Source organism: Melospiza melodia, chromosome 4 (genome assembly GCF_035770615.1).
Source record: "Melospiza melodia melodia isolate bMelMel2 chromosome 4, bMelMel2.pri, whole genome shotgun sequence".
NCBI lineage: Eukaryota > Metazoa > Chordata > Aves > Passeriformes > Passerellidae > Melospiza > Melospiza melodia.
The window spans coordinates 11,699,521-11,713,981 of record NC_086197.1 but is presented as its reverse complement, the minus strand read 5'-3'; the positions used below and the strand labels follow the sequence as shown (position 1 = coordinate 11,713,981).

General features: G+C 44.9%; 1 protein-coding gene across 1 annotated transcript; it reads right to left on the bottom strand.

Annotated features, from left to right (window-relative positions):
* RAD52 (RAD52 homolog, DNA repair protein) lies at nucleotides 1-14,377 on the bottom strand. The gene is made up of 13 exons (XM_063155821.1): nucleotides 14,241-14,377; nucleotides 11,975-12,095; nucleotides 8,171-8,256; nucleotides 6,753-6,854; nucleotides 6,076-6,169; nucleotides 4,702-4,769; nucleotides 4,347-4,465; nucleotides 4,186-4,261; nucleotides 2,920-3,116; nucleotides 2,597-2,733; nucleotides 1,878-1,958; nucleotides 711-938; nucleotides 1-483 (listed from the first exon to the last, which is right to left on the bottom strand). Exons 3-13 carry the CDS (start codon nucleotides 8,252-8,254, stop codon nucleotides 425-427), a joined length of 1,245 nt encoding a protein of 414 aa, XP_063011891.1. The 5' UTR covers nucleotides 8,255-8,256; nucleotides 11,975-12,095; nucleotides 14,241-14,377; the 3' UTR covers nucleotides 1-424.
* Between the last annotated feature and the right edge of the window lie 84 nt (nucleotides 14,378-14,461).

Here is a 14,461-nt window from a genome sequence, read left to right as displayed (position 1 = left end):
TTAAAAACAGTGGTGCAGCACCTCAGACACCACCAGTGCCACCCTGGGTGTGCAGCCACAGCTTGCACCTTCTGTCCCCTGCCCACAGCCCCCTGCTCCCCCTTGCACTGGAAATCTCTGTGCTGGCATGCAGCACTGAGGGAGAGACAAGCTGTGAGCTGCATCTCATTTTCAAAATCCATTCTGTTACTGCTTAAGGCAATTTACAGGTGATACCCAATGTAATATGGCCACAAGTCTCGTGCTGCAGAAGCACAAATAATGGTGTGGTTATAGGGAAAGGCATCTGAAGTATATAATAACCTGAGAGTACATGAAGTTCTTTTCTGTTGCTTCACTATAATGTGCAGCAGAGTCCATGTGACACAATTTGGAAAGGCAGCTGCAGCCTTGTGCTGTAATCCATGACAGAGGCACAGATCCCTCACGTGGGTTCCAGTCTCCTTTTCTTCAAGCTCTGACTTCTCCTGATGGGGCTGCACCCTGCCACACAGGGAGAAAGTGAGAAAGGGACATTTTTTCTGACTCTAAGTAGGTTCCTCAATTCTAACTCTTCCTTAGTAGGATGGAAAAAAGCAGTTTCCCCAAGAGCACTGTCCATGTTCTGCAGCCAGGTCCAAAAGAAAGGAATGTTTCTCCCACTGAATTTTCCCAATCTCCCAAGAGCCCCAGTAGTGAACCAGAGCTCAGTCCCTGGTGGCAGCACGTACCTGGGGTGTGCTGGGGGGCACAGCTGGTGCAGGGGGCTGCAGCAGGGCCCTGCAGCTGTGCCAGCCTGGCAGCAGCTCTGTGCTGGTTCCCCCTGTGGGGTGTCCTCTGCTGCTGGCCACGGGGTGTCCCAGGTGCCAGCTGTGCAGCCCCTGAGGGCTCTGACATCTTGGCACCCGTCACCTTCAGGTCAGTGCTCTCCAAGGAGATGTCCCAAAGTTCAGGATCATCTGGAAGGAATGAGAAGGAGATCCATGACACAGTAGTGTACTGCAGGAATGGCAGTAGCTCTAAGACCAGCACATTCTTCTACAAGCAGTGACCACTATAAAATTTAAACTGCAAAGCATCTCTTATGTCAGTGTATTTGCAGGGACCCTCATGGCAGGAAAGAAGGAATGATGAATCTGACTCCATGTTCTCAGCAGGCTAATTTATTATTTTAAAATACTATATTATATTAAAGAATACTATACTAAACTATACTAAAGAATACAGAAAGGATACTTAGAGAAGGCTAAAAAGATAACAATGAAAACTTGTGACTCTCTCCAGAGTCCCGACACAGCTTGGCCCTGACTGGCCAATGAGCCAAAACAACTCACAGCAGAATCCAATGAAACAACCACCTGTTGGATAAACAGTCTCCAAACACATTCCAAAGCAGCAAATGAGATAACAAATGAGATGAGGAGAAGCAAATGAGATAATAATTGTTTTCCTTCTTCTCTGAGGCTTCTCAGCCTCCCAGGAGAAAAATCCTGGGTGAAGGAATTTTTCAGAAAATATGAATGTGACATCAGTGTGCAGCAGGGTCCTGTCCTTAGTACCCTTAAGGAAAGTGCAGGCACCACAATGTGTACCAAAATATCCATGGTTATACTGAGAAAAGACACATCCCCCAGGTTCTGTATTGTGCAGTATCACCTCAGGAAAAGGATTTATCAAACAGGTGTACAACTCTACTGAGGAGCCTGCATGAAACCCCAATATAGATGGACATCATCTCCCTGCCACTCAGGCAAAGTTTGTATTGTTATGGTGAGAATCACATTCACACTTCTGTTATTCCAGTTCTTCAGAGCTTTTACCCTTCCACTGTACTCTGAATTAACCTGGTTTAAATGCCCATGATTTAACACTTTATTACTCATCACTTTTTGGCTGACCTGCAAAGAACTCCTCTTCTATGGCCAGCTCCTGTTGCACTTCTGTTGGAGTGCTGTGCTTCACAGGAGCATCAGATTTTGCTGCAAGGAGGCAACAGAGGAGGAGATTAATACCAGAAACAGAGACACACCCTTTGACTCCTTCTTAGCAGAGCACGAGTCTGAAATGACAGCCAGCACCACCACCAGGTACCCTCTTTTGTCCTAGAGCTAAGGCTTGGAATGTGAGAAGTAACATTGTGTAGCTGATGACATGAGGAGCAACTGTGCTACTTCAACATGGCTTTTAGCCTATCACCATGTTCCTGCCACTTCAACGTGGTTTTTAGCCTATCACCATGTTCCTGCCACCACATGGCCCCAGATTCCCCATGAGCCAAGGGCAGTGTATCAGTAGCTTGGGCAATATCTGTTTGCTTGCAGCTACCACAGCCAGTGCTGCAGCCTCTGCTTGGATGCAGCAGGTTAATGGTGCTGGCAGCAGCTGCTTTAGGGTGGCTGGAAAGTTGCAGATTTAATGATGTAGGTTTAGAGCTGACATTCCTGACACTTTTGGAGCACAGAGGGGGAAGATATGATAATGCTCCTGCCTTTGGCCTCAGAGGTGTGTTGATGGCACAGCACATGAAGCTGGCCAGGCTCCTGTGCTGTGGGTAACCTGTGCCTGCTCTCTCTAGCAGCTCTGATGGAAAGTGCCAGGTCTGAATGCCACTGCTCACCCTGTTTGCTGCTGGCAGTGACTCCTGGGACCTGCTGCCTTTTCTCCATCTGCTCCCGGAACTGCTGCTGCAGCCGCTTCTGGCGCAGCTTCCTCTGGTAAGTGGCATCACACTCCATGGCCAAGGAGTCTGTGCTCCTGCTCCCACCCACAAACACAAAGTTAAACAGCACCTCACCAATTGCATCTTGTGAAGAAAAAAGTCATTAAGAAATAACAGCAAAGAAAATCCACTCAACTAGTGCTTTATGGCATCTTTGGAATCAAGCTGTCTCAGTAATTTCTAATACAGCTTAAAAAATACATTTATAGCAGCAGTCTCACCTGGGAGCACTGGGCTGTTTCTGATCTGCTGTCACAACAGCAGCCTCTGTCTGGCCAGGCTTGCAGCCAGGTGTCACCTCACAGGGCTGTCTCCCTGCTGCACTCTGCCTTTCCACATAGCTGCTGTATCTTGCTTGCTCTATTTCAGGCTCATAGTCCTGCATTTTAGCTTTGACCAAGTCTAACTCAGGGGGTACCTGGTCAAGGAGAAAGAAGAAAAGGTTCAGAAATTTCTATCATCAACTTAATGAAATAAGCACTGGTTAAAAATCTATTTTGTTTGCTCTAAGCTCAACAGTAAGTTAGAAACCTGAAATGCTCTTTCAGTACCCAGTAATTCAGTCAGTTAATCATTGAGTTCCTGTGACTTTGTGTTGGTTTAATTGTTCAGTGCTGCAGGGCAGATGGTGAGGTCTCCCCACGTGCTCTGCAAATGAGAACAGGATTTTACAGCTTCTCACAGCCCCGCAAGGCTGTTGCTGAGTGAGTTTGTTTTACCAGTCCATTTTTGTGCTTGCGCTATAGGGCAAGGCCAACCTTTACTGAGTTCTGAGGAAGGTACAGCATTGCTGTTTATTAAAGATGGGATGTTTTGGCTCTGTCACCTTACAAGTTTGTGGCAGTGCCTCTAATAGACGATGTCCCTGGCAAACCAGAGACCTGGGCCATCTTTACCTTGTGAGGTGTCACTTTGTATCTGCTCCTACAGTGTTTGACAGGCCTGCCTTGCAGCTCTAGGCCTCTAGCAGAGCTTGACAAGTCCTACTGTGACTGAAAGCAGCTGAAAGTCCACGGATCAGCAGCTGCAGAAGGCTTCCTTTTCCCTCCTTCCACTGCCTGGAAGCCTCCTGCCCCCAGCTGGTGCACAGCAGGAGCAGGCAGGATCCATGGAGGTGCCACTTGAGGAACAGCCTGCCCTGTGTGTGGTGAGCTGTTTGCTAGGAAGGTCTGAGGAACCCTCAGGAATGAGAGGCACTGCCAGCAGCAGTGACAGCAGCACTGACTGACAGCAGCAGTGCCAGCAGCAGTGCCAGCCCCGTGCCAGCAGCAGTGACAGCCCCGTGCCAGCAGCAGTGACAGCAGCAGTGCCAGCAGCAGTGCCAGCCCTGTGCCAGCAGCAGTGCCAGCCCTGTGCCAGCAGCAGTGCCAGCAGCAGTGCAGCCCTGTGCCAGCAGCAGTGCCAGCCCTGTGCCAGCAGCAGTGCCAGCAGCAGTGCAGCCCTGTGCCAGCAGCAGTGCCAGCCCTGTGCCAGCCCCTGTCCTGCACCTGCCGGGGCAGCTTGTTGACGGCTCGCAGGTAGTCCTTGTCCAGGATGCAGTTCCCAAGGGCATTGCCAAAGCACCTGAGAAACAAGAGGGCTCACTGAGACTGGAAACTCTTCATCCCACAGAACTTCTGAACATGAGCAAGTGCCCATCTTCACTTACTTGAGGGCTCTCTTCAGTCCATCTGTTACTGCCTCCTTCCTTGCCTTTTCTAAGGATAAGGCTTTAGACTTCAGGCCTTCACTGACTCCATACCCCACATCTTCGTGGTATGACCCATCCTGCAGTACAATTTCAAATACAAGAGGATTTTATACATGCAGTGCTGTGCTTTCCCAGGCCTGGGTGCCTGCTCTGGGCTGTTTGTTCCACAGCAAGGTCAATGTTTAGGACACGAGCAGGTTCCCTAATGCAGGGCAGCACCTGAGGACTGTGCTCTGACCCATGCAAGGACTTTCATCCACAGCTTCAGGCAATTGCTCAGCTACAGTCAGAGCCAAAAAAAAAACCCATTTACCTTAAGCTGAACTCTCACAAAAGCACAGACACCCACGTAGAACCTGCCATTGTTGAGGTCAACGAAGTCTGGAAGGAGATATTTGAAGTGTTAATGTATAGAATCAATAGTGGAAAAGCAACTGTTGTCTATGAAAGAAACTTCTTTCTTACCATCTAGTAGAAGTCTGCAGAAAGCCTGAATTTCTAAGGAATAACTAGTTATGGCATTATCTGAGAAAGACTGAAGTTTGAAGGATGTCAGTCCTTTCTTCACTGAAAAGGGGGAAAGAAAACCGTGGTGCAGAATAGATGGAAAGCAATGAAGTAAGTTGTTCTATTTCTAGAATCTACCAGCCTGGGTTAAGAAAAGATTTCTGAAGGTGGGGGAGAAGGAAGAAGGTAATTTAAGCTGCTGCTTTGACCTACTTCAACAACCACTCTTCAGCATAAGCACAGCAGATCTGCAAACAAGGACAACACTCCTCTGGCAGGCACCATTTCAGCCATCAGCCATCAGAGGCTGAAGCTTTAAGATCACCTGAACATGTTATAGTTGAAAAATTGTCCCAAACTTTTCTGTTGTAAAAACCTCAGTACTGGGTATTAGCTAGAAGAGAAATCTGCAGAAAAAGATGGGTCCCTAAAGATTAGGGGAATATTAACTGAGAGTATCAACTGGTGAGAGTTTAAAAATTACAGGTGAGTATGAAAGTTGGCTTAGGACTGCTGAGTGTTAAATGTTTAATTGTAATTACTCTTGACTGAGTGTACTCATAGAGATCAGAGACTTGATTAGAATAGCTCAAGAATAACCATAAACACACTCAGAATAATGACTATGACAGAGCTAAAATGAAAACAGAAGCTCCATTATTATTCAATTTCTCTCATTTTTACTAACTGTTAAGACACCTGGAAGTTGCTCATGCCTGTGCCCAGCTGCTCTGATGTGATGAAGTTGTAGCAGCTGAGGGTACTTGGTCTGTTCAGCCTGGAGGAGGCTGAGGGGAGACCTCACTGCAGTTACAGCTTCTCTGAGAGAGGGAGAGGAGGGGCAGGCACTGATCTCCTCTCTGTGGTGACAGTGACAGGACTCAGGGAATGGCCTGAAGCTGTGCCAGGGCAGGTTTAGGTTGGGTATCAGGAAAAGGTTTTATCCACAGAGGGTGGCTGGGCACTGGAACAGCTCCCCAGGGCAGTGGGCACAGCACAGGCTGCCAGAGCTCAAAGAGAATTTGGACAATGCTCTCAGGCACAGGGTGTGACTCTTGGGGTGTCCTGTGCAGGGCCAGGAGCTGGACTCTGTGATCCCTGTGGATGCCTGTCCCTTCCAATCATGTTCTGTGATGGAAACTATGAAGCAAAGACTTCTTTGCCCCTAAGAGACCCTTACCAACATTCTGCTGAGTGACTGAGTGAGCCCAGCCATTGAAGCCAAACATTTCATTGGCCAGACTGATGACCTTGTGACCCTCAATGTAACAGACCTGGAAAGAAGAGCACATGCACATGAATATATATGCAAACACATAGCCTTGTGCACACATCTCTGCACACTTTATTTTTAACAGAGATTTAACTCATACCATCTTACACTGAGGAAGCCCAGCTAAATTCAAGGTTCAGATAATGTGAATAAAAGGCTGATGGTGCAGCCACAGGTGCACTCTCTTCCAGGAAATGTGGTGGGGAGTAATATAACAACAAATATGACTTAATCAACAGAAGGCAGAGTGGGCACTAAAGATGGTAAATGTAGCCACTATTATATAATGTTTCATATATTCCAATTCTGGGAAAAAATAGGGATAACATCTCAGTGTTGCACAAGTAGATAAATATTCCATTGTAAAAGATGAAGCACTGAAAAATTAAGTCTCTTTTTAAGTGTAAAAGGAAAATCTGTGGCTCAATAGAAGCCAGAACTTATGCCATGCTCACTTTGCATCCATATCTGCGTATTAAACTACTAGAGGGAAATTAACTTAAAAAGAAAATAAGGAATATTGTAACAAGTTAATCCCTAGTTTTCCTGGGAAGAATGGAGTTGAAGATGACGTTTGCTCCTACCTTCTGCCCTCCTCCTGCCTGCCTGCTGCTGATGTAGTCGGGGCCCAGCCTCTGGCGCAGCGCGTGCTGGATGGCTCGGTACTCGCTGGCCGTGTACTGGTACTGGCAAGGACAGCACAGCAACATCTCTGTCACCTCCTGTTTCAGCTCCCCTCCTCTGCCAACAGCACTGCTGCGTCCCACTCCCTCCCACACGGGCATGAGCCAGTGCTTGACTTGGTGTAACAGGCAAGGAAACACCTCAGGGTGTGTACATGCCTTAGACTGGTCTTTTTTCCATTTACTCTTCATAGATACAGGCATTAATTGCTGAGCTGCAGCAATTATTTTTCATTAATAATCCTAACCACAAACACACATAAAAATTTCTATATTACTGCTCAAAACCAAACACAGTATCTCTGTGACCAACAAGAAACTTGTATTTAAAGACTCCAACAGAACTGAAGATGAACCATATTCCACTGCCACGTGTCACCAGGGAAGGGAGGACAGCAGCTCAGGAAAGCTGAGCTAAATATAGTTTAAATAGGAATTTCTTGAGTTATCCAATTTCTTTGGATAACTCCAACATCACTGGTATCATCGGAGAACACCACAGGAAGCCTGAAGTGTTGTGAGTTTAGGTTTGTCTTAGAAATCCAATTTACAAAATGTAACGAAGCCCAAATGTATATTTAAGGATTTGAGAAAAAAAAAGCTTGTGTTGTTATGGTCTGAAATGGGACAGAACAGAGGTTTCACCACTTAAATCATATATATTGTGTATGCATGTACTGGCTGCCCTAACAATTCAGCAGAACACAGGATTTTATAGTGTGTGTGCCATATAAATTCCAACTCCTGCCAAACTGCTCTAATTTGTATTTAGTTCTATTTAAACTTAACAGTAAAAATTTTATCTTTTTCTGATTCTAGAATGCAAGCCTGTAACCAAAAAGCATAAGGAAAAAGGGAAAATACACAAGCTTGTGCCACATTCAGGAACTATGGAGAAAAGCCTGTCATGGAGAAGAGAATTCACCACCAAAAGCTCTGCTCAGTCCAGATACAGTTTTCTTTTTTCAAATTATTTTACAACATTTCAAAATGATTTTTTTAATAGCTGAAAGCAGTTGGCTTTTCTGAACCTGTGAATATGTGTAAGCATGACTCAGGCCATCTGGGAATAAGAGAGAATAAAATGAGAACCACTTTTAAGGTACAAGATGTAAAAACCTTTTGAGAAGAATCCAGACCAACTCATTATAACTGGGGGCATGCCAAGACTATTGCAGAGAAAAAATGTGAATTACAGTAGGGTGCAGCACAATTCCAGCCTTTTTGTACCCAAGTTAAAAAGGAATAAACATGCAGAGCAGATTTCCAGGAGTGTGAACATGCAACCTGCATTTCCCTCAGGGGCAAAAGGAACTGACCTGTCCAAAGGAAGCCACTGAGTCCCCAGTGTTGGAGCTGCTGCTGCTGCAGCTCTCACTGTCCTTCCCCTGGCTCTCAGGCATCCCTGGAGGTGAGAGAAAATAAAATCACTGAAGAGGACACAACTGACAGTCCACATGAACACATGGCAAAAAGCTTATTCTAAATATCACACTGGTAAAAAATTATAAATGTGGGGTTTTTTTTTCCTTTTAGGTAAACGTGAAGGCACTGTACCATGCCAGGGAAGAAAAAGAATTCCATCTTTCAGATTCTTCAGCACTGTCTTCCTGGACCACTTTCAATATCCATTCATACTTTGACAAAAAGTAGGGACAGCTTTACTCAGCCATACCCTGACTTATCAGTTTTATTTCAGATTGCTGTTTTGACTGTAATCACTCTGCCTGGTGCCACACAAACCAACCATGCAGAGCTGAGAAGCACAGAACCTGTCAGAGCTGTAAGAAGTGGAACCAATAACTCAGTAGATGGCACCCTCTTCTAAGCCAGTATCCAGCACAGTATCCAACACCTCCCAGCACTGCACAAACACTCCCCTGCTCTGGAGCCCTGGGCCTGGGGAGACTGGGGATCCATCTGTGCCAGGGGCTGGAGCAGCACTCCCAAACAATCCACAGAGAAAATCTTTTATTGTGTTTGCACTAATGCTGAGCACAACTGATAGCCCAGCACTCAGACTTCTGTAGGCAATACAAATACAAGACAAAACTGGAGATGTCAAAAGTTTGAGAAAGCCTAAAATCCTCAGCAGATAGCATGATTTGCCAGTCAGTCAGCACCTGGCTAGTACTCTGCTTTGTTAATGCATTCCAGGTGTGGCTCTTCATAAAAAGTTGTTTTTCCAGTCTCTAAACAAGAAATCCAAAGTTCATTGAGGACTTGGCAAACGATTTTCAGAAAAAGGATACTGATTGTTTCCTTGGCAAATGTGAGCACTGGTAATTATGGCAAGTGTAGCTAAAATTCTCCTTAATTTTGGTTGGCTAGAATTATTCCTCTGTGGTCCCAAACTTTATAATTGTACAGAGTTCATACACCTGAATGCATTTCCATCAGAAGTTAGCAGCAATTTGTAAATACATTTGGCTTTGGAAAAGAGCAAATAGAAAGCAACATTACCAGGAGAAACCCTTGTGATTTAAGCAGGCTATTTCCTCTGCTCAGCAAAGAGAGTTCACTGCATTGGGAGGGAGACAATTAGAGAGACATAAATAGTGTGTGTGGCCAAGGGAACTGAAATTTGAACAATGCTGGTGCCTCCACTCACACCCCCAAGCTGCCTCAATCAGATCTTAATCACTCTGAGCCCTTGGGAAGAAACAATGACCGAAATGTCACTTGCCTACAAACACTATGACCAATTTATGCAAAGTAGGTGGGTGGCATTTTGATGCAAAATTGCTAAATACCAGTTTTAGTTAAAAATCCTTCAAGCTTTTACATGGTGTGCACCATTATCAGTGTAAATTCAATTGTCAGTGGTTTGTATTCAAATTATGTGTGGATCCAGTGTGAGTGAAGGAGACAAGATTAGTTTAGTTTAGTTTAGTTTAATCAGTTTAGTTTCAGGTTTTACCTGCAGGAGCAGCTTCAGCTGAGCCTTGTTTAAACCAAACCCTCTATCAGGGCAATGTGGGGGGTTTTGCAGGTGGGGAAGTGCAGCAAAGCCAAGCTCTGTATCTCAAAGCAATTGTCAGAGCATTTCAGAGTGACAGAAGTTTGACTGAATATGGGGGGATAAAATGTCAGAGAATAGAGATAATGCAGAAGGCAGTCTCACCCCTGAGGAGCTGCAGCTGTACCAATCACCAAGGATTGGGAATAGCCCTGCCCCTAACAGGCCACAGCTGTGTCCAATAAGGGTGAGTGCTATAAAAGAGTGGGTTAGCTAAGTGAGCAGAGCTGGAGTTTGCTGGTTGTGTGGTGAGGAGGAGGATGGAGTCAGTGCTATGAGGAGCTGCTCATGAGACATCACTCAGAAGGTATAGAAGTTTTGCAATAAGATAACAACAATATAAAATATTATTAGAGTAGGGGCTGGGAAGAGAGAGAAGTTAATTCTGCCCATGGAGCTATAAATCTATCTTGGTGCCAGAGCCAGGGAAGGCAAGGTGCTTCCATTCCTCACTGGAGTCTTGTTTCCTCACTGCCCTGCCCTCCCCACAACATTTTAACTCACATGAAACATTAATGCTGAAGTAGATAATGAACCATTCACTGGAGTGCCCAAGAGCCTTGGACACTCTCTGAGTCCAGGGCTGTGGTAGGAGGCTGCATAACTCATTAATCAGTGTTAAAATATCTGCTATTTTTAAACCAGAAAGACTAAAAGTTGAAGTATGTGTTTGAAAATGCAGGATGATACAAGCAGTTAATCAGTTTAAAGGTGCCCAGGAATTATAATTTGCTACCTCTGTGGCAATGGAACCATTGTTTATTATTTACAGGGAATTCTTTTGAGTTTAGCTGGTAATGTTCTCAGGAAGTTTTCTTGTCACTGAGGAGTAGTCCACATAAGAGGTGCTGCACTGTGCTCCAAAATGTTGCCTTGACACACTGGAACAGGTAAAGAAACTCAGCAGCTCTTACTATTACTTATTTTGGTCTTGTCTTTCCCAATTTGAACACATCAGGTACATAATCAGGAAAGAACAATCTCTGTTTTGGGAAATTGGCTATGAAATAGTAATTTTCAACAGCACTCTACAAGTAGGTGTATTTGCATGGTAGTGAAATTGAACACTGCTGAGAAAAATGTGTATGTACACAAATTCCTGTGCAGGAAATAAATCAATCTTCCAGAACTGATAATCCTGAAGCTAATCTCTTCAAGTGTATCTACCACTGTGGGGCTACAGCAGCAGCAACACCTTTACCTGCCATGATTGTGTGGACATAACTTCTGATTTTCTGACTTCCTCACACACCTTTCTATCCCACTGCCCAATACCCCCCAAAAATTCATTTATTAAATCATGTCTTTTCCTACCAATTCCACTCTGCCTTGACAGACTAGGTTTTGAACCATGCTCTGGGCTCTAACTCTGTGGTAGGAGTGCCAGTTCCCAGCTCCCCTCACCTGTGAGGGGGAAGCAGCACTTTTCCATGGCTTCAGAATAGTTTGCATACCAAGCATTGTGCAAGCACCACAGCCTGGGCAATGCTCAGCTGGAACATGGATGTTCCAAGGAATTCATCCCAGCATCCACAGGCTAAAGCAGGGCTTCAGCACAGATTGAACATCCAGAGGGCTTTTCATTCATCCCTGCCCTCCCTATCTGGTAAGCTTCCCTCACAGAGAGGCTGAGTAACAATCTTCAGCATTCTTTCAATAAATGCAACTCCACTGAGCCCAGCAAGAGCAAACAGCTCCACAGGCAGCAAGTGGGAATCAGCAAGCACTAAAGATAATGCCACATACTCAACCTAAGGTATTACTCTAGGAAAACATTCAAAAAAACTTTACAAGTTTTATTTTTCTGTGGAGTTTTCTTTGCTCTGAGAACCCCAAAGTATTTTATAAGCTGATTTACCTGTTTTTAACAGAGCTGAGGTGCCTCTTTCAAGTGTAATGGGGCAGATGTTCCTAATCAAGACAGGCCTGTGCCACTCCACAGTTTAAAAGGAGTGGAAAAGAGATGATGCAATTGCTTGTGGACAAGCTGCACACAATAGAGCTCCCCAGTTTAATTTCTGATGTCTCTAGGTAAACAACCTTGATGGCTTGAGAAAAGTGAAGTAATGTCCTGCTAACTTCAGCAGGAGGAAAAGATACTCACTGGGGGGTTAAACATGGGAATGTTTAGCTCAGCTCAGGAGACTGAGTGTCTGCTGCACACCACAGCTGCCTCAGGTGCTGACAGTGCCTTCCTCATGCCCCCCTCTCACTCAGGCCACATTCTGTAACAAGAGAAAAAAGGTAAAATTCATATAGCATGGTTGAGCTCCCTGCAGTAGTTTAAGTATCTTTGCTTTTTTCACTGAGACAATTCCTGCTCAGCTCCAGCACAGGTGGGCACCTCCATGCAGTGCCACTGATCCCACTGGAATCCGTGTGCTTCCAAAAGCACAGCTGAACTCTTTTATTTGTCAGGCACTGCTGGGTTTACTCTTGGCATGTCTAGGCTCATGATCCTCCCTGCACTGAACAGAAAATGCTATTTCTGATTTTACTTTTTAACATTTTAATGAACACAGGATAAAGCTCTTTCGTCCTTTTTTTATACAATTTTGGAAGAGCAACAGTGCATTTGTGGGGGTGTGTTTCTAGTTCAGAATTTTTGGCTACACCTAACATCTGAAACAAAGCTTACCTGGTCAATTCCAGGATGAGAAACTCACCTCACTGTGCTGTTCCCTGCCATGGCAGCCTTTCCACAGCTGCACAAGTTCACTGAACATCAGTAACTGCTGCAAGGGGCCTGCTTTCCCAATAATTACCTTTCCCAATAATTGCAAATCCAGCCCAAACTGCTTGGTTTAGCAGTGTTTGCTGTGTTTTAGCCTGCATATTTTTCAAATTTTTTTTTGCTGGTCATGGCTCCAAACATTTCCTTTGATTAGCAGTGTGTCAATTACTTCTTTGCTGTTTCACTGCCTGCTGCAATTTTTGCCTTAAAAAGGGTCCAAAAAAGTTTAATTATTTAAAAATTCACCAACAGCATCCTAGGAAACAGGTCATCCCAAACAGTTCTAAATTTGAAATACATTTGTTTTCCAAAAATAGAAATCCTGTTGAATTTCTCACATTACTTAATTCCTTTGCTTTTACTCACTACCTGTTTAAAAAATATTTCATTAAAGGGATTGACTGGTACCCCTGCACAAATAATTTTTGCTATTATAAAAAAAAATTCCTTATAACAATAAACAGTGACCAAGGGGTAGAACTGAAAGATAAGAGAAATAATTCTGTCATTCTAGTTTTTTTTTTTTTCCAGGTGTGAAACAGTAACACCTCACAGTCACAAAACCCAAAGTGAACCATCTGCTCTTCAAAGAGTATCACATCCATGCAGGCAGAGTAAAAGATCTTGTTCTGGAGACCAGAGCAGGCAGGAATATTACTCAAATGTCATCAATTATTTACATGGGTACTCCTTTCTAAAAGCCTCTGAGGCTGATTTTTCAGCACATCATTTATGTACCAGTCCCTCCAGTCCTCGCAAGGCAAAGGCAGCAGGGTTTTTAACCCAGGAGTGATGGTTTGGGGCTTGCAAGGAGAAGCAGCCTGTCCAGCTGTGAGCAGGGAGCCTGCAGCTCTCCCAGATGCAATTAGCAGGCAAGGAATTAATTAATCCAGCCTGGAAATGAAACCTCTGTGAGTAATGTGGGAGCTCTGTCAGACTGTGCAGCACAAACCCACGCTGATCACAGGCACGGGTGACACCTCTGGCAGCAACACCCCATTAACATGACACACTAATTAAGCTGGGATGAAAAACCTAAAGCTCTTAGGCTCTGTTTTGCTCCAGGTTGACACTTGCTTATTGTAAAATGGAAAATCATTTACGCTTGAAATTGGCAGGATAACTGGGGCATGGACAAGCCTGTGTCTATTTCCATCCTTCTGCCTTCTTAGCCAGCAAGATAAGTATAAATTATCTCTTTTGGGGGATACCTTAGGCCTGACAGAAGGCATTAGATACTGTAGCATGCACTACATGAGTCTACAGAAATTAATTTAAAACGGACTCTGCTTCCACAGTAGGAAGGGAAGTTCAGGTTATTGAGATCTCAGTGGATATCAGGCTGCCCGAGATCTGAATTGTAATATAAATGGCAATTAAATATAATAATACATCAAATATAGGTAATTTATACTCTGATGAAATAATAGAACATAATTACAATATTACCAGTATTCAGCAAGAAGGTACTAATTTAAACAGTGATAGTTTACATGTCAGTAAATGTCATTCCTTGTGTAGTCTGACAGACCTAACCCATTTGCCAAAATCTCTCAATTTAGTGTCTCCTGGGAGTGAGGGCTAAGGAGGTCAGTGCTGTTGGCTCCTCACGCCCTGAAATCACAGCAAACCCAACCTGGAAGGATTCTGGATGGGCTCTGTTGCTCTCTGCCCGGGGCTCCCTCAGGGGCCGCTCAGCAGCCGCTCGTAGGGGCGTGCCCGGTTCGGTTCCCGGGGCTGGTTTCGGTGTCGGGCTCGGTTCCCTGTGCCCGGTTCGGTTCCCGGTGCTGGATTCGGTTCCCGGTCCGCAGCCCCGGCCGCACCTGGGCCCCGCCGCGGCCTGTTCGCACTTCCCGC